A 27626-nucleotide genomic window follows, 5' to 3' on the forward strand; every position below is an offset into this window, starting at 1 on the left:
CAATACAGATACTTTTCAGGCATCGTAACCAACACAACAATGGAAAAATTGCGCAAACCTACTATAATACAGCTTTGCTGTATGGTTAAATGATTATGGCATCCTCTTGGATAAAATATTCCGGAGGTATAATAGTCCCCCATTCGGATCTCCGGGCGGGAACTACTCAAAAGGAAAAAGAAAACTGGCGTTCTACGGATCGAAGCGTGAAATGTCAGATCCCGTAATCGTGCAGGTAGGTTAGGAAATTTAAAAAGGGAAATGGATAGGTTAAAGTTAGGTATACTGGGAATTAGTGAAGTTCGGTGGCAGGAGGAATAAGACTTTTCGTCAGGTGAATACAGGATTATAAATACAAAATCAAATACGGGTAATGCAGGAGTAGGTTTAATAATGAATAAAAAAATATGAGTGCGTGTAAGCTACTACAAACAGCATAGTGAACGCACTATTGTGGCCAAGATAGACATGAAGCCCACGCCTACTACAGTAGTACAATTTTATATGCCAACTAGCTCTGCAGATGATGAAGAAATTGATGAAATGTATGATGAGATAAAAGAAATTATTCATATAGTGAAGGGAGACGAAAATTTAATAGTCATGGGTGACGAATTCGAGAGTAGGTGGTGGTGGTGGTGGTGGTTAGTGTTTAACGTCCCGTCGACAACGAGGTCATTAGAGACGGAGCGCAAGCTCTGGTTAGGGAAGGATTGGGAAGGAAATCGGCCGTGCCCTTTCAAAGGAACCATCCCGGCATTTGCCTGAAACGATTTAGGGAAATCACGGAAAACCTAAATTAGGATGGCCGGAGACGGGATTGAACCGTCATCCTCCCGAATGCGAGTCCAGTGTGCTAACCACTGCGCCACCTCGCTCGGTCGAGAGTAGGAAAAGGGAGAGAAGGAAACATGGACTGGGGCTAAGAAATGAAAGAGGAAGCCGCCTGGTAGAATTTTGCACAGAGCATAACTTAATCACAGCTAACACTTGGTTCAAGAATCATGAAAGAAGGTTGTATACACGGAAGAATCCTGGAGATACTAGAAGGTATCAGATAGATTATATAATGGTATGACAGATTTAGGAACCAGGTTTTAAACTGTAAAACATTTCCAGGGGCAGATGCGGACTCTGATCACAATCTATGCATTATAAACTGTAGATTAAAACTGAAGAATCTGGAAAAAGGTGAGAATGTGAGGAGGTGGGACCTGGATAAACTGACTAAACCACAGGTTGTACAGAGTTTCAGGGAGAGCATAAGGGAACAATTGACAGCAATGGGGGAAAGAAGTACAGTAGAAGAAGAATGGGTAGCTCTGAGGGATGAAGTAGTGAAGGCAGCAGAGGATGAAGTAGGTAAAAAGATGAGGGCTAGTAGAAATCCTTGGGTAACAGAAGAAATATTGAATTTAATTGATGAAAGGAGAGAATATAAAAATGCAGTAAATGAAGCAGGCAAAAAGGAATACAAACGTCTCAAAAATGAGATGGACAGGAAGTGCAAAATGGCTAAGCAGGGATGGCTAGAGGACAAATGTAAGGACATAGAAACTTGTCTCACTAGGGCTAAGATAGATACAGCCTACAGGAAAATTAAAGAGACCTTTGGAGAAAAGAGAACCACTTGTATGAATATCAAGAGCTCAGATCGAAACCTAGTTCTAAGCAAAGAAGGGAAAGCAGAAAGGTGGAAGGAGTATATAGTGGGTCTATACAAGGGCGATGTACTTGAAGACAATATTATGGAAATGGAAGAGGATGTAGATGAAGATGAAGATGAAATGGGAGATACGATACTGCGTGAAGAGTTTGACAGAGCATTGAAACACCTGAGTCGAAACAAGGCCCCAGGAGTAGACAACATTACATAAGAACTACCGACGGCCTTGGGAGAGCCAGTCCTGATAAAACTCTACTATCTGGTGAGTAAGATGTATGAGACAGGCGAAATACCCTCAGACTTCAAGAAGAATATAATAATTCCAATCCCAAAGAAAGCAGGTGTTGACAGATGTGAAAATTACCGAACTATCAGATTAATAAGTCACAGCTGACTTATCTTAGAAGAAAGATTAAGGAAAGGCAAACCTACGTTTCTAGCATTCGTAGACTTAGAGAAAGCTTTTGACAATGTTGACTGGAATACTCTCTTTCAAATTCTACAGGTGGCAGGGGTAAAATACAGGGAGCGAAAGGCTATTTATAATTTGTACAGAAACCAGATGGCAGTTACAATATTCAAGGGGCACGAAAGGGAAGCAGTGGTTGGGAAGGTAGTGAGACAGGGTTGTAGCCTCTCCCCGATGTTATTCAATCTGTATATTGAGCAAGCAGTAAAGGAAACAAAAGAAAAATTTGGAGGAGGTATTAAAATCCATGGAGAAGAAATAAAAACTTTGAGGTTCACCGATGACATTGTAATTCTGTCAGAGACAGCAAAGGATTTGGAAGAGCAGTTTAACGGAATGGACAGTGTCTTGAGAGGAGGATATAAGATTAACATCAACAAAAGCAAAATGAGGATAATGGAATGTAGTCTAATTAAGTCGGGTGATGCTGAAGAAATTAGGTTAGGAAATGAGACACTTAAAGTAGTAAAGGAGTTTTGCTATTTGGGGAGCAAAATAACTGATGATGGTCAAAGTAGAGAAGATATAAAATGTAGACTGGCGATGGCAAGGAAAGCGTTTCTGAAGAAGAGAAATTTGTTAACATCGAGTATAGATTTAAGTATCAGGAAGTCGTTTTTGAAAGTATTTGTATGGAGTGTAGCCATATATGGAAGTGAAACATGGACGATAAATAGTTTGGACAAGAAGAGAATAGAAGCTTTCAAAATGTGGTGCTACAGAAAAGAATGCTGAAGATTAGATGGGTAGATCACATAACTAATGAGGAGGTACTGAATAGAATTGGGGAGAAGAGGAGTTTGTGGCACAACTTGACAAAAAGAAGGGACCGGTTAGTAGGACATGTTCTGAGGCATCAAGAGATCACAAATTTAGCATTGGAGGGCTGCGTGGAGGGTAAAAATCGTAGAGGGAGACCAAGAGATGAATACAGCAAACAGATTCAGAAGCATGTAGGTTGCAGTAGGTACTGGGAGATGAAGAAGCTTGCACAGGATGGGGTAGCATGGAGAGCTGCATCAAACCAGTCTCACGACTGAAGATCACAACAACAACTATAATATGCAAAATTAAAAAATTTCAGTTGCTTTTTTAACATGCTTCACAGCTCCTAAAGTGTCAATAGATTAGCAGGATTGCAATGCTTACATGATTTATTAAGCTTAAATGTTAGTGGGAAGCTTTTCTAGTAGTAGCAATTCACAAGCAATACCCTTTTCCTGTTACCAGTGAATATAGCGGAATCTCTTCTTCTACAGGGTGCTCAGAAATTCTCATCATGAACTTCTAGGACTTGTAGAGGGGAATGATTAGATCATATTTTTAACTCCAACATATTTCCAGAAACATATCATTTCTATGCTATAACCATTTGAAAATATGTTGATAACGCGACAACTCTTACAAGTAATTGATCAGGCATGACCCAGTTTTGTTTTACAATTCCATTCATTAATAGCCAAAGAAATTGCTCATGTACTCGCCGATGGGTTCTCTTTGATGTGATGCGTATGGCCTCTTCCAACTTGGGTGTGCGACATCTCCTTGGAGCACCACATCCACACCTGCTTGACGGTGAAGGACCACATTCACACCTGCTTGGCAGTGAAGGTACTCTTCTCGAAGCCATTGTGTAATTGTGGTGAAAAGGGTGAGTGATGGAATCGGCCGTTGTAGATAACAATCTTGATAAACGCAGCAAGCCATTCAGGAGGAGGAATGACACTCAAACCAGGTCAGAGAGATAGGAATGACATCAAATGAAATCAGCCGATCTGATTTAACCACCCCCCCACCCCACCACGACTACCCTGTTGCATGGAAATGGTATGTTTCCTGGCATGGGTTCCTATTCACGAAATATTATGTATTCACTCCCCTCTACAGGCCTAGAAGTGTTTTACAAGAATTTCGATACACCCTATATGCATGGAATCCAAAAGTTTCTCTAATAATGAAGGGGTTATCAAATCTCAAAGAAGGTTGTAATTACAAGTCTCCTGACACTAAGTTTAACTACTAAAAGTGATAGTGCAGTGACAGCAAAAGGCTCACTGTCTGTCACTCAAGTGGCACCCTGACGTCTACAATAACAACCCAGTATGTTCAGCTGATCAAAATTATTGTTTACAGTCTGTTAGCAAAATAACCACACCCATTCACCATCTTCAAAATATCTGAACAGGTTTAATGGGAACCATTTTTTGATTTAGACCTAGTATAGCCTAGTGTTCTGGAAGGAGCACAATATATACCTGCTAGTCTCAACTTACTTTTCATAAATCTCCTGAAAGATATCCTTGAAGCGACCATCATATCTTTTTAAGATTGTATTCTTAGTAGAGAGATATAGCGGCCATTTCTTCTGTAATGCCACTTGAAAGCTTGAATGTGCAAAGGCTTTGATAGATTCGTCTGTATTGTACATTCCCATGGCAATGCCTGGACCCTTGTAATCAAAAAGTTCTATGGTCGTGGTTTCCCCATCATTACTCCTGTACACCATTTCAACCTAAAAGAAAAAAGAAAGAAAGAAAAGTGTTGTCATTACATTCATCATGTCAGTCACTTTTACATCATAAAACCAGTTCAGAAACATGTCCTATTGCAGAAGCATTCTACCTCCAAATTAAAAGAAATAAACACTGGAGTTGTGTTTCTGCAATATGGTGTAGACCAATATGCCTTGGCCATTTTAGAGAAAACCAATTAAGGTGTTTTTTTCCGTAATACATTACGGAACTCAACTGTTAAGTGCGCTCTATTCACTGGTCAATATTTTTCTCTATGATGATGTGAATAGTTCTTGTATTTTACATACATTATCGTCTTTTGTGGAACTGGATTATTCTTTATCACAATTAGGTTATTAATTACAGACCCAGCCAGAGGCTGGAAACTGCCCAAGATGATGATGATAATGATGATGGTGATGATGAATTACACAACAATTACAGCAAGTTTTAAAACAAATCCAAAGAGATGAAATAATACAAACACAAAATTACAACACAATATAAAAACAAATGCAGATTACAGACACAAAATAGCAATCTGCAAGTTCAAGTTTAAAGACAGAACTCTTATGTGTCATGAGTCACTGAAAAGTCTGTAGAAACCATGATGAATTTCTAAATGATGTATATCACATCAGTAACATGTTTGAGGGCTCCTCTCAGCACCAAAGTAACATGTTGGCAAAGTTAGTGTGCCATACTATACAGTAAACCCACATACTTGTTGTCATGGGTAGGAGAAGTAGGTCTTTTTATGTGTGTGAAATCTTATGAGACTTAACTGCTAAGGTCATCAGTCCCTAAGCTTACACACTACTTAACCTAAATTATCCTAAGGACACACACACACACACACACACACACACACACACACACACACACACACACACACACACACACACACACACACGCCCGAGGAAGGACTCCAACCTCCGCCGGAACCAGCCGCACAGTCCATGACTGCAGCGCCTTAGACCACTCAGCTAATCCCGCGCGGCAGGTCTTTTTAGATTAAATCCAGGTAACAGGTTCCTCTGTGTAAAGGGTGTTTCCAGCAGTTATACAAATTCTTCAATAATCACCCATAAGGTAGATCCTAACACATCAAATGGCACACATATTTCACAGACTTAACAATCTTTCATCAAAAGATGCAATCAATGCAGCAATTTTAAGTTGAGCTTCAATATTTGAACTGCACAGTAATTTGTGTTACTGAGCACTGGTGTAGATACACACAAATCCAATATGTACAATTATTGTTGTATGAAAAGACAAGACTCTTAGTGTAGGACTACTTCAAAGGGGCGAGGATCATGAATATGTATCATGCAAGGAACAAAATTCCTGGTGTGTGTGTGTGTGTGTGTGTGTGCATGTGTGTGTGTCAATAACCTAATGGTACTTTAGACACATTTCATTCAAAGAATTAACAGAAGTTCTAGATAAAGCCTCAACTATAAAAGTCAACATAATTTTGTTTGTAAACATAAACACAAACATCATAAATAAAACTAATAGCACACTCAAATATCCTTCAGAGTTTTAGCATGTCCCTATTACAGCGCAACAAGGTTTACTATAATGACTGCATCAGTAATTGACCATATAGACACCAATATGAACAGGGAAAAGTGTTATGTAGCTGTAAAAGATTTTGGACTCTCAGCAGATTGTTTCTGCCACATAATAACAGTAAAGAAAAAAAAAACTAAATGAAGATCCACAGAAGACATTTACCAGAAATCGAAATACAAGATTTTTCAAGAGAACTGGCAAACCACATTCGGGATGAAGTACGTACAGAAACCAATGTAAATGCTAAATTCTCAACATTATTTAAACTGACCTTTGAAAAGAGCACTTTCATAAAGTACCCACATCAGTATGTGTGTGTCCCAAAAAAACAAATGAATAACACCAGGTATTAAAGTCCTCCCAACTCTTAATTACCTCAGTTCCATGAAAAGAGTCATAATAAGCCAAGATCTTAAATTTCCAACACAGGTGAAAGAAGATTTATAGGAAGGTCCTGATTGCTGCAAACAAAATCATTTAATGACATCATGCAGAGAATAAAAGCAAAGCCATCTGGGATAACAGGAAACAGGAAGAGACGAATAAAGCTATAATAACTTACTGATAAGGGAGGTGTATAAAGTAAAGAATGAAGCACACTACCTAGCAAGCAATCTGAAGAAGCATTTTTTGAAGTACTGCAGAGAAATTACATCAAAACTTCCCAAAACCAAAGATAACACCTGTCAATAAGTATGCACTACTTACAATGGTGTTACTACCAGCCATAAAGCATGAAATCAGTAAAGCTGTACACATTCTAAAACAAAAATTCAGTGGGCTTAGATGGAATACCACTGTGTGTGCTGAAACAATGCATACATAGTATGCATGCTTCCTTAAGAAACATAATGAACAAGTCATTCACATCAGGGGAATTTCCAGAGTACTTGAAACAGACAAGGAAATACAGAAGACATAGAAAACTACTACCCCATTTCCCTGATGCCATCAATCTCAACAATAATAGAACCTATTGTGAAAGACAGATTAATAAATTGCTTGAATAAATACAACTAGTGAATCACTGTTTGGTTTCTACAGTGAAAAAAGTACACAATCAAATCATAGAGGAATTCATAAAACTGATACCTGATGTTCTTGAAAAGATGAATGTGTCACAGGCATATTTTTAGATCTTTCTGGTGCTTTTGGTCCCCCCATGAATGATGGACCTTGCTGAAGTAGGGTGGCTTGCATGCTTCAACAGTATAGATAGCTATTCCGTAGGTGCAACTGTAACAGAGCAGTATACATGGGGAGGCCAGACGAACACATGGTTCCCAAAGAGGAATTGCAGCCCTTTCAGAAACTGCAGAGGAAATAGTCTGGATGATTGATTGGTCTGGTCTTGTAACATCAGCCAACATGGCTTTGTTGAGCTCATACTGTGAAAAATTGAAACCAAGGGGAAACTACAGTTGTTACAATTCCCGAGGGTACACAACTCTACTGTGCAGTGAAGTGATGATGGCAACCTCTTAGGTAAAATGTTCTGAAGATAAAATAGTCCTGGGTGGGAACCACTCTGGAGAATGTCATCATCAGGAAAAAAAGAACTGGAATTATGAGATCAGAGAGTGGAATAATAAATCCCTTATTGGATAGGTAGGTTAGAAAATCTAAAAAGGGAAAGAATATACTGACATTAGATATAACTGGAATTAGTGAAGTTCAATGGCAGGTTAATTGAGTACTGGGCTATAAATACACAATGAAATAGGGTTACTGCAGGGGTAGGTCTAATAATGAATAAGAAAGTAGGAATGCAGGTAAAGTAAACATCATAGTGAACACATTATCATAACCAAGATAGACATAAAGCCAACATTCACCACAGCAGTGCAAGTTTACATGCCATATAGCTCCACAGATGGTGAACAGTTTTTAAGTATGTATAATAAGAGAAAAGAAATTATTCAGATAGTTAAGAGAGAGGAAAATTTAATTGTCATGGGTGACTGGAATTTGACAGTAGAAAAATGAACAGAAGGAAAAATACTAGGAGAATATGGACTGGGGAAAGGATTGAAACAGGAACCCAACTGACATAATTTTGCATGGAGCATACTTTAATCATCACCAACACCTTGCTTAAGAATAATAAAAGATGGCTTTATATGTGGAAGAGACTTGGAGGCACTGGAAGGTTTCAGACTGATTACAAAATGGCAAGACAGACATTTCAGAACCACATTTTAAACTGGGAGATGTGTCCAGGGGCAGATGTTGACAAAGGCCAAAATTTATTGCTTATAAGCTGTAGATTAAAATAGAAGAAACTGCAAAGAGATAGGAAATTAAAAAGACAAGACGTGGATAAGTTGAAAAAACCTGAGGTGGTTGAGATATCGACAATATAGGAAAAGACAAATTGCTACTTACCATAATGAAGACACATCAACTTGCAGACAGGCACAATTGAAAGACATTCACATGTAGCTTTCAGCCACAGCCTTCGTCAGTAAAAGGCATGTGCGCATGCATACTCACACCCACACCCACACCAAAAGGGCACAAGCACACATTACACACACACGACTGTCAACTCCAGCATCTCGGGCCGGAATGTTGGAGTTGACAGACGCGAGCGCGCGGTATGGGTGTGTGTGTGTGTGTGTGTGTGTGTGTGTGTGTCCTGCTGACGAAAGCTGTGGCCAAAAACTACTTGTGAGTGTCTTTTAATTGTGCCTTTATGCACCTTGATGTGTCTTTAGACATAATAGTTTTCTTGATATGATACCGCGTCATTATGTATAAAACTACTGCTGTTGGAGAAAAACCAATGTTCGGCCTATGGTTGCAACGGCCTTCTTCTTCTTCTTCTTCTTCTTCTTAGAACCAGAAAAAGGCCGCTGCAACCGTGGCCAAAATGTTGGTTTTTCTCCACCAGCAGTAGTTTTATACATTATGATGCAGTACCATACCCAGAAAACTTTTATGTCGACTGACTCTGGCCACGGAAACCTATGCAATTATATTGATGTGTCTTCTTTATGGTAAGTAGCAATCTGTCTTTTCCTACATTGTTGATATTACTACCTGGAGTTTCTGCTGTTTGAGGTTGTACACATTTTCACGTTGAGCCTTACAAAGCAAATGACTGATATGGGGGAAAGGAATATAACAGAAGGAATGCGTGGCTGTGAGAGGTGAAATAGTGAGGGCAGCAGAGATCACATCGATAAAAATACAAGGATCACCACAAATCCTTTGATATTACAGGAGATATTGAATTTCATTTATGAAAAGAGGAAACATAAAAATGCAACAAATGAAGCAGACAGAAGGGAATACAGACATCTAAAAAAAACGAGATTGACAGAAAGTGCGAAATGGTTAAGCAGCAATTGCTAGAGGACAAATGCAAGTCTACCGAAGCAGGTGAAACCGGAGGAAAAATAGTGACCATGTGTTGGAAAACTGAAAAGGCCTTTGAAGGAAAGAGAAACGGTTGTATAAATATCAAGAGCTCAGATGGAAAACCACTAGTACGCAAGGCAAGGAGAGCTGAAAGACAGAAGGTCAAAGGTACATGCAAAGTGGCTAAACAAAAGAAGAAGAAGATGATGATGACAATGAATTGGGAGATGTGATAATGAGAGAAGAATTTGACAGAGTAATGAAAGACATAAACCAAACCAAGGCCCCTGGAGTATAGGATGTTCCCTCAGAACTATGATTTTCTTGGGAGAGCCAGAAACATGGGAGGCAATATTGACCCTACAACTTCTATTAGAAGATGGGTTTAACAAAGACAAACCTACGCTTATAGCATTTGTGGACTCAGAAGATTTTGACAATGTGGCCTGCAAACACTCTTTGCAATTCTGATAGTAGCCGAGATAAAATACAAGGAGCAAACTTACCATATAGCGGAGATACTGAGTCGCAGATAGGCACAACAAAAAGTCTCTCACAATTAAAGCTTTCAGCCATTAAGGCCTTCATCAACAATAGACCACACACACACACACACACACACACACACACACACACACACACAGAAGGAGCAAAAGGTCATAAAGAACTCACACGAAAACCACACAGCAGCTATAAGGTTTGAAGGGCATGAAATGCAATGAGTGGTTCAGAAGGGAGTGGGACAGTGTTCTAAGCCTATCCCCAATGTTATTCAATCAGTACAATAAGCAATAGTATGGGAAACCAAAGAAAAATTTGGAGAAGGAGTTAAAGTTCAGGGAGAAAAAATAAAACTGAGGTTTACTGACAACATTGTAATTCTATGAGAGACACCAAAGAACTTGGAAGAGCAACTGAACGTAATGGACAGTGTCTTGAAAGGGAGATGTAAGATGAACATGAACAAAAGCAAAACAAGGGTAATGGAATGTAGTCTAATTAAATTAAGCAATGCTGAGGAAACTATACAGATCAGGAAGTGAGACACTGATATCAGTAAATGAGTTATGCTATTTGGGCAGCAAAATAAATGATGACAGCCAAACTAGAGAAGATATAAAATATAGCCTGGCAATTGCAAGGAAAGGATTTCTGAAGAAGAGAAGTTTGTTAACATCAAACATAGATTTATTAGGAAGTCTTTTCTGAATATATTTATCTAGAGTGTAGCCTTGTATGGAAATGAAACATGGACTAAAAGCAATTCGGAAGAGAAGAGAGTAGAGGCTTTTGAAATGTATGCTACAGAAGAATGCTCAAGATCAGATGGATAAATCATGTACCTAATGAGGAGGTACAGAAACAAATTTTGGAGACACGAAATTTAGGGAACAAGTTGACTGAAAGTGGAAGAAGGGATCAGTTGATGGAATACATTCAGAGGAATCATCAATTTAGTACAGGTGGGAAGCATGTGTGTGGGAGGGGGGTTGGATTGTTGGATTGTATAGAGAGACCATGAGACTAATATAGTGAACAGGTTCAAATGATGTATGTCACAGTAGTTATTTCGGGGTGCCAAAGATGATGTGACTTACCAAACGAAAGCGCTGGCAGATCGATAGACACACAAACAAACACAAACATACACACAAAATTCAAGCTTCCGCAACAAACGGTTGCTTCATCAGGAAAGAGGGAAGGAGAGGGAAAGACGAAAGGATGTGGGTTTTAAGGGAGAGGGTAAGGAGTCATTCCAATCCCGGGAGCAGAAAGACTTACCTTAGGGGGAAAAAAGGACAGGTATACACTCGTACACACACACATATCCATCCGCACGTACACAGACACAAGCAGACATTTGTAAAGGCAAGGAGTTTGGGCAGAGATGTCAGTCGAGGCGGAAGTAAAGAGGCAAAGATGTTGTTGAAAGACAGGTGAGGTATGAGCAGCGGCAACTTGAAATTAGCGGAGGTTGAGGCCTGGCGGATAACGAGAAGAGAGGATATACTGTTCCCATCTCCGGAGTTCTGACAGGTTGGTGTTGGTGGGAAGCATCCAGATAACCCGGACGGTGTAACACTGTGCCAAGATGTGCTGGCCGTGCACCAAGGCATGTTTAGCCACAGGGTGATCCTCATTACCAACAAACACTGTCTGCCTATGTCCATTCATGCGAATGGACAGTTTGTTGCTGGTCATTCCCACATAGAAAGCTTCACAGTGTAGGCAGGTCAGTTGGTAAATCATGTGGGTGCTTTCACACGTGGCTCTGCCTTTGATCGTGTACACTTTCCGGGTTACAGGACTGGACTAGGTGGTGGTGGGAGGGTGCATGGGACAGGTTTTACACCGGGGGTGTTACAAGGGTAGGAGCCAGAGGGTAGGGAAGGTGGTTTGGGGATTTCATAGGGATGAACTAAGAGGTTTCGAAGGTTAGGTGGACGGCGGAAAGACACTCTTGGTGGAGTGGGGAGGATTTCATGAAGGATGGATCTCATTTCAGGGCAGGATTTGAGGAAGTCGTACCCCTGCTGGAAAGCCACATTCAGAGTCTGATCCAGTCCCGGAAAGTATCCTGTCACAAGTGGGGCACTTTTGTGGTTCTTCTGTGGGAGGTTCTGGATTTGAGGGGATGAGGAAGTGGCTCTGGTTATTTGCTTCTGTACCAGGTCAGCAGGGTAGTTGCGGGATGCGAAAGCTGTTTTCAGGTTGTTGGTGTAATGGTTCAGGGATTCCGGACTGGAGCAGATTCGTTTGCCACGAAGACCTAGGTTGTAAGGAAGGGACCGTTTGATGTGGAATGGGTGGCAGCTGTCATAATGGAGGTACTGTTGCTTGTTGGTGGGTTTGATGTGGTCGGACGTGTGAAGCTGGCCATTCGACAGATGGAGGTCAACGTCAAGGAAAGTGGCATGGGATTTAGAGTAGGACCAGGTGAATCTGATGGAACCAAAGGAGTTGAGGTTGGAGAGGAAATTCTGGAGTTCTTCTTCACTGTGAGTCCAGATCATGAAGATGTCATCAATAAATCTGTACCAAACTTTGGGTTTGCAGGCCTGGGTAACCAAGAAGGCTTCCTCTAAGCGACCCATGAATAGGTTGGCGTACGAGGGGGCCATCCTGGTAACCATGGCTGTTCCCTTTAATTGTTGGTATGTCTGGCCTTCAAAAGTGAAGAAGTTGTGAGTCAGCATGAAGCTGGCTACGGTGATGAGGAAAGAGGTTTTAGGTAGGGTGGCAGGTGATCGGCGTGAAAGGAAGTGCTCCATCGCAGTGAGGCCCTGGACGTGCGGAATATTTGTGTATAAGGAAGTGGCATCAATGGTTACAAGGATGGTTTCTGGGGGTAACAGACTGGGTAAGGATTCTAGGCGTTCAAGAAAGTGGTTGGTGTCTTTGATGAAGGATGGGAGACTGCATGTAATGGGTTGAAGGTGTTAATCTACGTAGGAAGAGATACGTTCTGTGGGGGCTCGGTAACCAGCTACAATGGGGCGGCTGGGATGATTGGGTTTGTGAATTTTAGGAAGAAGGTAGAAGGTAGGGGTGCGGGGTGTCGGTGGGGTCAGGAGGTTGATGGAGTCAGGTGAAAGGTTTTGTAGGGGGCCTAAGGTTCTGAGGAGTCCTTGAAGCTCCGCCTGGACATCAGGAATGGGATTACCTCGGCAAACTTTGTATGTGGTGTTGTCTGAAAGCTGACGCAGTCCCTCAGCCACACACTCCCGACGATCAAGTACCACTGTCGTGGAACCCTTGTCCGCCGGATCCGTGATCTGAAGGCTGACCGTTCCATCATCTTTGTTTTTAGATATATTTTTCCCACGTGGAATGTTTCCCTCTATTATATATATTCCAATCCCGGGAGTGGAAAGACTTACCTTAGGGGGAAAAAAGGACAGGTATACACTCGCACACACACACACATATCCATCCGCACATACACAGACACAAGCAGACATTTGTAAAGGCAAAAGTCTGCTTGTGTCTGTGTGTGTGTGTGTGTGTGTGTGTGTGTGTGTGTTCAATACAGCTCCATTGAGATGCATGGCATATGTCAATATAGTCTTCTGCCACTGCTACTAATTCCCATGTCCAGCTCTTATCTTGTACATCTGAAACTGATTTCCTGCATTATTTGAAGTCTAGGCCTAACCAAGGAGTGACATAAGGCATGTCCTGGACACGAAGTGTCCACCAGTCATTTCCAGCTTCTTAAAAGATGAAATTATCCCCTGGTAGACACATATACTTATGGGTGATTGTGTGTGGTTAGGCTGTTGTGAAGTTAATTACTTCATTGCAGATTTGAAAATACCTGAAAATGAGTGACAAATTTACTGAAGGAAGGAAGGAAGATCAGTCTTCAACGGCCTGTCAGCAGCTATGTCAGCAGCTCGGATTAGGAAAGGATGGAATCAGCTATGCCCTTTTCGAAGGAACCATCCTGGCATTTGCCATAAGTGATAATTCATGGAAAACCAAAATCGTGATGATCAGATGGAGATTTCAACCGACATGTTCCTGAATGCAAGTCCAGTATGCTAACCACTGCACCGCCTCATTCAGTGGCAAATTTAGTACTTCTTCTAAGAAAACCAAAAAAGAAAATGTTCTGTCTAATGTACCAACATGTCATTACATAAATCAGAATATTACTTAATTTATATTCAATTTTCAGTTAAACCAGTTTGAATTTGGCCCTGTGGTTTAATTTATTGAGTTTGAACATTGCTTTTATGTTATTCATGCATCGGCCGTGTGGGGTAGATTACAGTGACTTATTGAAAGACTTGTGTTGTTGTCATTAGGCTGCATAATTTGCTAAATTAATTTGTTCCCAAATAGTTCAGCAGTTTTATAACATTTATTCATCAGCTTTCCCCTTTGATTCACATTAAATGTGACAGGTTTTAGAAGAATACTGACAGTTTGATTATTTGGAACTTGTTTATGAAATGTCATAAAAAAGCTCTTACAGATCTGTTACAGGAAGCAGTTTCCAAAATAATCATTGTCACTTGCTGTGAAGGTATGTCTGTAATATCAAGATTACAGAAAGTAACTTACTGTTCCTGGTTTGGACACAACGAAGTCTTTTGCTTTGTACTGGTCACCATGGGCATGTCTGCCAATCACAATGGCATTTTTCCAACCTGGAACTATCCGTGGAATTGTCTTGCAAATTATTGGTTCACGGAAAACTGTTCCACCCAGAATGTTACGGATTGTTCCATTTGGACTGAGCCACATTTTCTTCAAATTGAATTCTGAAACAAAAATTATTGTTATTCTGCGGTTCATCACATGTTAATATGGAAAAGGAAGAGTGAGCATTCAGCTTGCAATCTGATTACTAACAGTGCACTAGAAGTCACTGTCATTAAGTGATGAAAAATTTACAATAAATAATTACTTCCTTATCCCAACTGGAGAAACTGAGACAGAGTCAACTGCAATATTTCAAAAGTGGGGTCTAGCTGCTGTAGTAAGTTTTCTTATTCTCAATTTAAGTTGTACGTTTGGATTTCATCCATTATTTGAGGAGTCCTGACACCCACATGGGTTTATGATCAGACTTCAGTGAGGCAGTACACTGAGTAGTGCGATGGACACTCAAGTTATGCACTTAGTTACTAACAGAAAAAATTATAAGATAATGGAAGCATGTGAGACAGACACTGCAGCAGATAATAATCATGTACTTAACTGCAAGGAACTTTCTTTGAACCTGATGTAATGGCATCCATGACTTTAACGTGGTAGTTTCACAACTGACTGTCCATAAACAAATACACAGTAGTAGTTTTGTGATGGTCTTTAATCTAAGTAATAATAACTGATATTATAACACTAAGTGGAAAACAACTAAACAGCTTTTTTGGGACAGTAAATGGCCGTTAATTAGAACATTAAAAATCCACAGCTGGAACTAGTTTCAGAATAATTCTCCTACAGTGTAATACTTCATGAAGGCAAATGGCAACAGTTACCAAACTTTAAGAACTGTATGAGTAATTCTTTATTCTTCACCCATTTTGGTCACAGCAAGAAAAAGCAGTGAGTCAGATAGACAAGTAATTCATCTCTTCTTTAGATGAATTTAAAGTTAACAAAATTACAATATGTTTATTTAACCATGAATAATACACCACGAATCTAAACAGCATATAAGTGGCCTCACAATAACTCACAAATGAGTGCGAAATAAACAGCTTGAGGACTGATCTCAGTTAAATGGGATCAGTACTCACCCTATTTCTCTCATACTTTGTTGTGAGTTACTGTGAGGCCTTTTTTATGCTGTTTAGGATCACAGTGTATTACATATAGTTAATTAAACATCTCATAACTTTGAGGACTTTAAATTCATTTAAAGGAAAAAAAATTGCTTATCCACCTGATGTACTGCTTTTTCTTCCTGTAACAACGGTCTCCGAGACCCAAACCAGTAAAGAATAAAGAATAATTCATACAGCTGATCACTAACAAGAAGTTTTTCAAGTTCCTGACAGGGGTAGCTGGCCACATCACTGAAATATTTGTTGTCAAACTATTTAAGGGCTTTACAACAAGATGGAGTCACAATCAAAGAATAATTTTAGTGGAACATTAGTTTTTATTCAATCCGTGAGCTCAGTAGCATAATTCGATTGTTGAAGAATTAAAGTGTCTCCTGCAATGAGAAGTGTACATCAGTGTAGAGCTATTTATATCATGGTATTCTGTAGTTCTAAAACACTTACTGATGTAAAATAGGTATGTGAGTACAATCTTTATAGAATTGCTATCTAAACTGTTTACAGCAACATCTTTCAACCACATCCACACAATTCCTCTGCAATTCACAATTAAGTGTCTGGCAGAGGATTCATCGAACCACTTTTAAGCTATTTCTCTATTACTCCACCCTCAAACAACGCGGGAGTAAAACAAACACTTAAATCTCTGCTTGTGAGCCCTGATTTCTATTACTTTATTATGACAATCATTTCTCCCTATGCAGGTGTGTGCCAAAATAAATATATATTATATATATAATGGAAGGAAACATACAAGCAAATATATCTGCTTGTGTCTGTATGTGTGGATGGATATGTGCGTGTGTGCGAGTGTATACCTGTCCTTTTTTCCCCCTAAGGTAAGTCTTTCCGCTCCCGGGATTGGAATGACTCCTTACCCTCTCCCTTAAAACCCACTTCCTTTCGTCTTCCCCTCTCCTTCCCTCTTTCCTGATGAGGCAACAGTTTGTTGCGAAAGCTTGAATTTTGTGTGTATGTTTGTGTTTGTTTGTGTGTCTATCGACCTGCCAGCGCTTTTGTTCGGTAAGTCACCTCATCTTTGTTTTTATATATAAAAAATATATATATTCGCATTCAAAGTAGAAAGTTGGTGACAGAAATTTCACAAGAAGACCCTCCCACAAAAAAATTGTCTTGTTTTAATGACTGCCACCTTAACTCACATATCATACCCTATTTCAAAATTAAACAAAATGAGCCGTCATTCTTTGAATTTTTTTGACGTCCTTCGGGCACCACACCACACAGCAATACTCCAGAAGAACAAGGGCAAGTGTAGTATAGGCAGCCTCTTAAGTAGAGGCTGTTGTATTTTCTAAGTGTTATGCAAATAAATTGCAGTCTTTCAATTCCTTTCCCCACAACATTATGTAAATGACTTTCCCCACAGCATTATCTATGTGACTGTTCCAATTTAAGTTATGCATGATTTTAATCCCTATGTATTTAGTTGAATTCACAGGCTTTAAATTTGTGTCATTTATTGCGTAACCAAAATTTAGCTGAATTCTTTTGATATTCATCTGGTAGAGTTGTCACTTTTCATTATTTAGAGTCAACTGTCACTTTTCACACCACACAGGTATCTTGCTTAAATCATTTTGCAACTGGTTTTGATCATCTGATGACTTTACAAAACAATAAATGACAGCATCAGCAGCTTCTCAAATTATCTCCTAAATCATTTATATAGGTAAGGAACAAACTATTCACTGGGGAACATCAGATATTACTGTTTTATTTGATGACTTTCCGTCAGTTACTACCAACTGCAACCTTTCTGACAGTAAATCACGAATTGAGTCACACAACTGAGAAGATTCTTAGTAGACACACAATTTGATCAGAATTCTAAATTTTTTAATGTCTTATTAGTAAAAGCCAGTGTGTGCCAGACTTAACCAATCTATATAAATGTAGCATCAGTCAACCATACATTCTTCATTGAAGTTTAAGGATTTTATCACTATGACATTATACCAGTAACTAGCTGTTACCCGTGGCTGTGTTCACTTATCAGTAGTTTTATTATGATGAGTGATAGTGAGCGAGTCAGCTGTTGTACATGTGATAATGTCAGCTGTCATCAAGTTACTACTTGTTCTGGCTAGCACGTCTAGTGGTGTGTGTGCACCTCCCAACTCCCAATGCTCCACAGCCACGGCATCATGTGCACCACTGTGAGGAGATGGGTGGGCAGGGGTGCTCACCTACATGGCGATTGAAAAAAAATTTTACATACTGACACGGCACAACGGGCATACAACAAGGATCAGTAATCATGCAGGAAACCAAAGTGGAAAATGCCCTGAGAGGGTGCTACAGTCACATGCGAACTGGTATCATTGGAGAGTGTTTAATTGGGCCACGCATTCTTGCAGACCCACTTGATCATCACACATATCTAGTATTCCTGCAAGAGTTTCTGCCAGACATGCTGAATGATGTTCCCATGCTTATTTGTCTTCACATTCAATTTCAGCATGACGGAGCTCCCACGCATTTCAGCAGACATGTGAGGTCAAATACACAGGTAAACTTTCCCGGCTGCTGGATTGGTCCCAGTGGGCCAGTTACATGGCTACCACACTCACCCAATCTGTTCCCAACCAGTTTTTATTATTATTATTATTATTATTATTATTATTATTTTATTTTTTATTTTTTCCTGTAGGGGTACCTGAAAGGCCCAGTATATGAAACATGTGTTACACCACTGGAGGACGAAGTGGGCACGATTGTTGCAGCAGCAGGATGTCTTTGATATACACCAGGTATCTCTGAGAGGGTGAGCCATTCAGTGCAGCATCAATGTCACATGTGTCTTGATACAGGACAAAACTTTGAGCATATCATGTAAGAGGCGTTTATTTGTAGCATGTGATTAAATAACTTTTTTTTTAATCACTCTGTATGCATTGTGCTACTGAAGTAACTATACATCACACAACGTGGACGTTGTGCAACAAATGTAATAATGTTCTTCCTCAGAATCTCCGTACCAAATTTTATTGCAGTCAGCTCAACAGTTTAGTTGTGAAAACATAACAGCTAGAATTACTCTCTCGTTTAATATTATCAGTATGGAAATATGGATTAAGATGCTGAAGATTTTATAAGCATTGTATTCTTAATGTTGAATCATACTACGTAGAAAATATCAATCAATAAAACCATTTTCACAAATATGACACAGTTGAAACGTCAAAGAGTAAACAGTTTTTTTAAAGAGTAAATACGTGTCCTCGTATCACATAAAAGTTTAATTATAATGTACTCTTGCACCAATTTTGATGAAGTAATCGTATATCCTGTTCCAAGCTATGCTCAAGTTACATGTGAAAGCCTCATGAAAATACACCTAGTAATTTTGGAGATCAGCGTATTCAAACAGACAAACAGACAGATATGACTATTCTACAGTTTTATTATTGGTAGAGATGAAGACAGACTAGGCTTATAATAATTACCTTTGACACGTTCCTCATCAGGGGTAATAGTAGCACATTTGATTCCAACATTGTGCTTCAGAATAGCATGCGATGCATCAATAGTAACTTGATCATTAGTGGCATCTCTGTGAGGCAATCCCAGATCATAGTACAATATCTCCACCTGAAATAAATCCATTGTTCGAAAATAAATATAAATGCACCATAGATAGGATAAAAGAGTCACCACTAAATCAAGGCTGAAACAGCAAGCAGCAACTTAAGTAACAAATATTACTATTTTTAAATTACAATATTCTTATAAAGGAGTCTTTCAACTGTACTGATTTCAAATAAAACACGCACCTGTGATAATTTTCTATACCAGAAATAATTCTCTAAGCAGGACCTATGGAATATTATTATATAATGTAATTATTATATGAATAAATCACTACAGGCAATTTGATAATCCCTTTTTTCAACAGATTCTTCAGATGAAATGTCTAATTACATTGAGAACTGGTATCACATTCTTAAAGTACTATTATGGATTTGGATTATTTGTGCCCACCTTGAGATATGGAAGTATCAGCGTTTCTTTAATTTTTGCCCATATTATACGTGTCATTTCATCTCCATCTAGATCTACCACAGGCTTTTTCACTTCAATTCGTTTTCCAGAAGAATCTGTAACAAGCAATGTACACAATTTCTTATGAAGAGAACATGCTTTCCACAAAAGTATTTTACTGAAAACAGATCACTAACATCACTAAACACAATGACAATAATAACACAATAATAAAGAATGGGAAAGACAATTTCAAAGAATTTGAAATAACAGAGAAAGATTTTATTACAAATAAAATAACAAATTTTGAAGATTTCCAAGCCAGAAAAAAATAAGAATTCAGAAATGACATGGACAGAAGAAAGGAAAAGACAAAAATATTAAGGAGTAGGCACAACGAAAAAATAAAAAACAACAAAGAAAGAAGAGAAGTTGACGTTACGTGATCCTAGTTGGTCAATGTGAAGATGGAAAAATAATAGTAACAAAAACAAATAACAGCAGTAATAATAATAAACAGACAGTATATGTAACAAACAGCAATATGAAGGAGATTGACAACATTTAGTCTTTTGCTTATAAATGATGACAACAGATTAAGCAAACAGATCTTCTAACTGCCTTTGGCAAAGAGTCTACAGTCAGCTGCATTCAAGAGATCAAGAAAGACTTACATTGAAACAATGCAACAAAAGAAGAAATAATGGGAAGAATTTTATAATAAAAGAAAAAAATGAGAAATGGTTCAAAGTATATCATGGAGAGGAAAAAGAATCATTGGGAAAAGATGAAGCAATACTGGAGTAAAAAGGAAAGAGAAAATTTCATTATATAAATAACTGAAATTTGCATGTTGTCCTCTGAATGCCGCAACCAAATAAAAACAATAATGCAACAAACATTTCCTTTTTGCTGAAAATCTGCGAAGTATTTCCTATGTAAGTAAATCAGTGGATCTAAATCATTGATCCAGTTGCCCAGTAGTCACACTCACACTGAAAAATAATGTACAGAAGTGGGGAATAAAATATTACCTTCTTATTTCCAAAAGTGACTTCACTAAAGAATATCAGACTTTCTATCACTGTGTATTTGTAAATGAATTATTTGTGGAGGAATTAAGCATCACATACAATTAGATATGCGAAAGCCAGTTTCAGAATGTAACAAGCAACAGAAGACAAGTTCACATAACAGTATACTGTATCACCAACTTGAACAATTAGGACTTCAAGACTCACTTTGAGTATGGCCATGTGTTTTGAAATCTTCTGTTACTATATCCCCAGAACATGAAAACGGAATGAAAAAAAAGTAAATACGTGTGTACTGGATGTGAGCTGATGGAATATTAGCTTCAAATAAAAAAAGATTTGATTTTTGATGCAACATGGCAAAATTGGCTGCATGGCTAAATATCAAAGAAAAAATAAAATGAAACAAATATGTTCAGTATCCATTTAAGTCATAATATGTAAGCAATGCACAGCACAGCGCCTGTGAAATGATACACAATGATTCTGAAAGAACCGATCCAGTAAAATACATTTTTTGGGGTCAACCAAAAGCTGGGATACACCCATCAGCTTTGACTTGTGACGTAACAGTGTTGTGTGACATCATTCAGGCATAGCACGTTTTAAATGGCCATTTTGCAGTAAGCGGTGGCGTACACTACTGTAGGATGTTTATCTTTCTCATTTGTTTGGAAGTGATGTTAGTGTGGCATTGGACTTTGTGCTGTGTGTTACTCAGTGTTTTGGGAGTTCATTCTTGTTGCCTTGTCTGTGAGTTATGTTAATGTTGTTAGTTATTGGCAACTAATTTGTATTCTGTTTGGAAACTGTTAATTCCTCATGTTGTTAATGGCTCAAATGGCTCTGAGCACTATGGGACTCAACTGCTGTGGTCATCAGTCCCCTAGAACTAAGAACTACTTAAACCTAACTAACCTAAGGACATCACACACATCCATGCCCGAGGCAGGATTCGAACCTGCGACCGTAGCAGTCGCACGGTTCCGGACTGCGCGCCTAGAACCGCGAGACCACCGCGGCCGGCAGGCTTTACATGCCAAAATCAGCAACCACATGCAGAGCAATGCACTTGAGAAAAAAGCGATATGTATGGTGAAAACCCCTATCTTCCTACTATGGTCTGATTATTTGCAAGTTTTCAGTAAGTTTTAAAGCATTAATAACAAGAACATCTACTCCTACAACATTAGTTTGTGGGTTTTTTTGTTGACTTTTTGGTGTAGTCATTGGCGTAATCCACTTGTTTATTGAGGATCGAATCCCCGGCCTGTTAAACAGCATCATCGGTTAATGGCGCTTTATCGGTTGTTTATTAATCCCGGACTTCGAATATACATTTCCATGTACTTTGTTTTCGCGATATTATATTGTTATTGATGTCGGTACAACCTGCCTCGTACAGGATACATATATACAGAAACAGAGTGAGAGAGAGAGAGAAACAGAGTGAGAGAGAGAAACAGAGTGAGAGAGAGGGGGGTAGGGAGGGAGGGAGAAAGGAAGGGGAGGCATTAACTTTTTCTTTCGAATCATGGAAATGCTCACTTAGAATTTCAAGAGCGGACGCTGCAAAATAGCCATCCTACTGTTCCTCCTACACGCGCCTTGCACAATGATCCTGGCGGCGAAATTCTTTCGGCAACGGCTCACCACGTGGCCCACCCGTGTGCGCATGCGCGACCAACAAGTTGCGGACGGTCACGTCTCGGGCAGATAGCAAGCTGGGGCAAGGACCTTGCGCTTGTACCAGTCCAGCCAGGGCCGGTCGGCGACCCTCGCCAACTACGAAGGCGAGCGGCGCCAGTGTGTTGGCGAGGCTGTCATGCCCCACGCGAAGAGTTCCGAGGCCACGGCGTTCTCATGAAAGCTGAGAAGCCTCAGGCCATCTTCGTCAAAAGAAATTACTCTCATTTCCTTTGCAGTCTATGGTTCCCTCGTCGAAACAAGGCGCGTATTAAGAAAGGCACAGGTCTTCCACACAAAATGTTATTTAATTCTATATTTCATTCAGCTCGAGCGAAATATACGTAACACTCAGGCTCCTTGTTAAGTCGGGCGGAGGATGAGAATGTACAATGCATTCTTAATATGACACTGCACTGTAGGTTCGCAACATTCCTAAAAAAATGAAGAGCATTATTACAAACGTTGGGGAATGTTTCGATTCCGAATTTGACATTTTACGCTTCATGTTGTCTGGTAGTTTGGCGCCAAGAGTGTTGTTGGTTCAAGACGTCTCAGAGGTGGTATCGCTGTGAGGATTCGGTACCTGCAATTCGTAGTATTGTTATCATCTGAGGTAAAGCATTACGTTACTGTTCGTCAAGCCCAACACTGACAAAATCATGGTGAAACATAATCCCAACGTCGATATCTAAAGCTGGAAGAATCCAAGGGGTTTTATCCTGTCAAAGGCCCACAATTTTGGGCACTGAACATGTCACGTACCTTCTTCAGCATGGATAATTACTTAACGGTAAGGATAATTCTAATAGACAAAACACTGGTTTGGACTACCTCGAAAGTGTAGATTCCTCTTAGCTTAGGTGAACGAGTTCTCAAACTAACGGAATGATGGAACCAAACTTCCCAGAGAACAGTGGTCACCAAACAGATCTTCTGGTCGATGAAAAGCAGTTTTATACACACTAAAATAAAAGAGACGAGTGAACCATGATAGGTTATCAAAGGATCATAAGAGCACTTGGATATAGAGGAGTGTTCGTTAACAGTCGCCAGCTTTGACCAGCGACATACGAACCGTTCGACGAACGCCGTAAGCAATATGGCGACTGCTTCCTAAAGAAAATTCTGAACCGCTCATTAATTTATACCACTTTCTGATAACCGTAGTACAGGAGATATTCCTGTAAAGGTCCTTTTTGAAAATGCAAAAATTTCAACGCAGTTCCTGCGGAGATAGATAAAGATCTTAAAATACACACTGGCAATCGATCGGAAGCAGCTGCAGTCCATTTTCAGCCAGTTCACAGTTAGCGGTGATCCTGTCATGACAGTATGCCGTAACAGTTCGTAGTGTATCTGTTGCCGGAATGAGGATATACCAGACAACGTGGTGATCCAATATTTCACCATTCTCCGATACTTCAAGCGAAAATATGCCCATCTCTACGAAACACTGATACCAACACATACAAGTCTAACTTGCCGCACAATAACGTAAATCGTAAAAAGTCAGCGATGAAATAACAGTCAGAGATCATTCAACGCGTTGCTGCAACCCAGTGATCTCTGGAGATCACTGCTGCAACCCCAGACGCTACTCGATTTCTTCATAGTGTAAGTTGTTCTTTCCCATAGTTCAAATTTAGTGTGCTACTCGGTTTCTTCATAGTGCAAGTTGTTCTTTCCCATAGTTCAAATTTGGTGATTTGAAATCGGCACGTGGCAGTATTCCAGTACAACTGATGTTCTTTCAGTCATACGAATACGCAAGTATGACGCTATGTCCTACAGTTTCTGAATAAATGATTTGAACAAATGGTGGTATGCAAATGAAAGTCTCGTTTGAACTTCAGTGCCTGATACAAATTCTCGCTTCAACTTTTGGTTAGCCATTAAAAAAAATTAATAAAGTGGGCATATAACAAAGACGAAGTATTCTCATAAAAATACGAGCCAAATAGCAACATGATGTTCCGTAGCTTATTTCTGACAAATCTTTAAAAGTAATTTGCTTTAATTGTGGCGCTTACAGCTTTACGGTGCACATTTAGGCTCGGCCAGATCATTTCTGTAGTTAATACAACAAACGTATCAATGACAACCATCATATTGCCACAATAGTGTGTGTGTCGTATTGCTTTTTCGGAGATATTTAGAACTACGCTACTAAATGATGCTGGTGTCAGCTGTCATATTGATCAGTGTCTCTCGCCAACCCCACATTGGACATGCCTTAATCGCATTCACTACAGTTGATCTGTTACCGAAGTCGTCCAACAGCCATTAGAAAAGCTTGTGCCACGTAGTGAAGCACACTAGTCAAAAGTAAAAAATCAATATATTTAGACCGTCTGGCAAAAATGATATTACATAAGCAAATAAAATTAATTATTGACCTACCCGTACCTGGCAATAACACACTGTCAAAAAACAATGTGAAGGTGTCTTAATAATATCACATTTGTTGCTAAAACACGTCAAGTGCTTTGCTTAAGATACTGGGAAAGCTGGGGTCGCAGGTATATACCACTCAAGCACTGGCGTACACATGGGGGGGGGGGACAAGAGGGGCTCCCTGTAGTGTATTTTATTCATATACTGAAGGGACAGCCATCAGTTCTCTCAGACAAAATAAATTTTTGTAGCCCCTACAAAATTTAGTTCTCATGTCTGCACTCAAGTGGGGAATATAAGACACGATAATTCAGCAACCAACATGCTCCACTCCCGAAGTACCCACCGGTGCCTGAATCGAAATTTAACTAGAAGATTATTTTCTCTGAAAAGATTATGATAAATTTCGAAAGAATGGTTAACACACTGTTACAGCTCTGCTTGGTATCAGTTCTATTCCTACGCTATCCAATTTCTTCGCAGCTCTGTGCAAGGTAAGTGAAGTGCATTGGCAGAAAAATATTTTAGAACCAGTTGGGCACAAAAACCAGTTTATTCCTTCTTAAGACGAAATTTGCAGCGTGACAAACTCTGCTGTGATACAATTCCATACGGAAAAATCGATTCTTGACAAAAATATTTATATGTTCACTATCGGTAAAATAAATATCATCACATATTTCACCGTTGAAGGAATAGTAATAAAATGTATAGATTTTTTTCAGCATTCAAATGTCGACAGTTGTTTTCGATACATCCAGAGTCTGCAGCGCAACAGCTCTCTTTCGTAATAAGTGAAATAAAACTGTTTCCCTCTTCACCGTCATGTTATTGACGTGCAGGGTCTAACGAGGTATACGGGGAAATTACGCAAACTGTCGAGCTGTCGTAAGTCCAGTGAATATATTGCGAATGAAGGTTACAGAATAAAACAAAGGAGAAGATTTACATCGACATTCAATTATGTTCAAGATCATCTTCGTCGTACAAGTCCGTTCTAAATCTCAACTTACTATTTCGAGGTTTAAGCAGAATTAGTCCGTGACACGTTAACGCAAGGCATTGTTTTTGTCCTAGGGTGTGGGCAAATTAAAAATAAAGCTCCGCAACTTTCAGAGTGATATCTCTAATTCTTTTAATTTCAGGTCCCTTCCATTACAATTACCACTCAGCGAAGCTACCCACTCTGTAATTTTAACAATTGCGGAAGGAGTGTCATTCTGCAACGGTTGCATTAGTTGACCGAGGCATGTTATGAGTTTCATTGTTGGCTTTTGTGTGTCATGTTAAATATGGTACGGAAATAGAACATACGTTATATGCTACAAAAATTTTGTTGTTTTCTTTTCTGTTAACACTATTTGTATGGCAGCATACTGCCAGATATGATAACTAGTTTTTAAAATCATGATAATAAAATCTGCAATCTATCTGTACGTGAGGTGTAAATCAAGAGAGCGTAACACGGTTTACAGCCGGGTGAGGCGGCCACGGGTCTATGGAGAGAGGGGGGGGGGGGGGGGGGAATCTAACTGAGAGGGATTAGTTTGTGGGAGATTCGTGTGTTATTATTCTGCTGTCAGGCACGTAACGTTCAGATATAATCGAATACTTTAACGCTTGTCTTTGTATTAGTTTTTGACATTAGCTGGTAACATAAGAATAGCTGGTAACATAAGAAAAACTGAAGCTGCAACGCTACTGGAAACATTTAGAACACGTGTATTTACATTTGCAAGGAATGGTTCAAATGGCTCTGAGCACTATGGGACTTAACATCTGTGATCATCAGTCCCCTAGAACTTAGAACTACTTAAACCTAACTAACCTAAGGACATCACACACATCCATGCCGTAGCGGTCACGCGGTTCCAGACTGGAGCGCCTAGAACCGCACGGCCACACCGGCCGGCATTTGCAAGGAGACTGTCGCAGAGCAGTGATAATTGTTGTGATATTTCACGCCAAATAGCTACGTGTAGGGTGACAGTAATTGCACAACATGACATAAAATCGTCATAACGTCTGAACGGTTTGCGTTAGGATGTTCGAACTGCCCGGTTGGCCGCGGGGCACGATGGGAATTAGTACGCGCTGTATGGTTTGGTTAAGCGACGAAGCCCACTTTGATTTGGATGGGTTTGTCAATGAGCAAAATTGGCGCTTCTGGGGACTGGGATTCCACACAGAAGTCTCTTCACCCTCAACGGGTGATTGTGTGGTGTGCAATGTGCAGTCACAGAATAAACGGTGCGATATTTTTTGATGGCACGGTGACTACCGAACAATACGTGAAGGTTTTGGAAGACGATTTCATCCCCATTATCCAAAGTGAGTCTCATTTCGATGAGATGTGGTTCATGTAAGACGGAGCTCGACCACATCGAAGCAGGAGAGTGCTTAATGTCCTGGAGGAGCACTTTGGGGACCACGTTCTGGCATGGGCCTTGATTGGCCGCCAAATTCTCCGGATCTGAATACATGCGCCTCTTTTTTGTGGGGCTATATTAAAGACAAGGTGTACAGTAGTAATCTCAATAACCATTACTGAGCTCAAAACAGCTATTCAGGAGGTCATCGACAGCATCCATGTTCCGACGCTCTAGCGAG

The 27626-nt window shown here is 39.7% G+C and overlaps 1 protein-coding gene across 1 annotated transcript in view; it reads right to left on the minus strand.

The window, feature by feature from the left end:
• The window catches only part of LOC124593686 (isocitrate dehydrogenase [NADP], mitochondrial-like), a 111468-nt gene that overhangs the window by 17680 nt on the left and 66162 nt on the right, over positions 1-27626 (minus strand). The window contains exons 2-5 of the mRNA XM_047131987.1: positions 19900-20015; positions 19365-19509; positions 14663-14862; positions 4409-4647 (exon numbers count right to left, since the gene is read on the minus strand). Of these exons, the coding sequence (XP_046987943.1) occupies positions 4409-4647; positions 14663-14862; positions 19365-19509; positions 19900-20015 (700 nt within the window). The remainder of the gene's footprint in view (positions 1-4408; positions 4648-14662; positions 14863-19364; positions 19510-19899; positions 20016-27626) is intronic.

Source organism: Schistocerca americana, chromosome 2, assembly GCF_021461395.2.
Source record: "Schistocerca americana isolate TAMUIC-IGC-003095 chromosome 2, iqSchAmer2.1, whole genome shotgun sequence".
Lineage (NCBI taxonomy): Eukaryota > Metazoa > Arthropoda > Insecta > Orthoptera > Acrididae > Schistocerca > Schistocerca americana.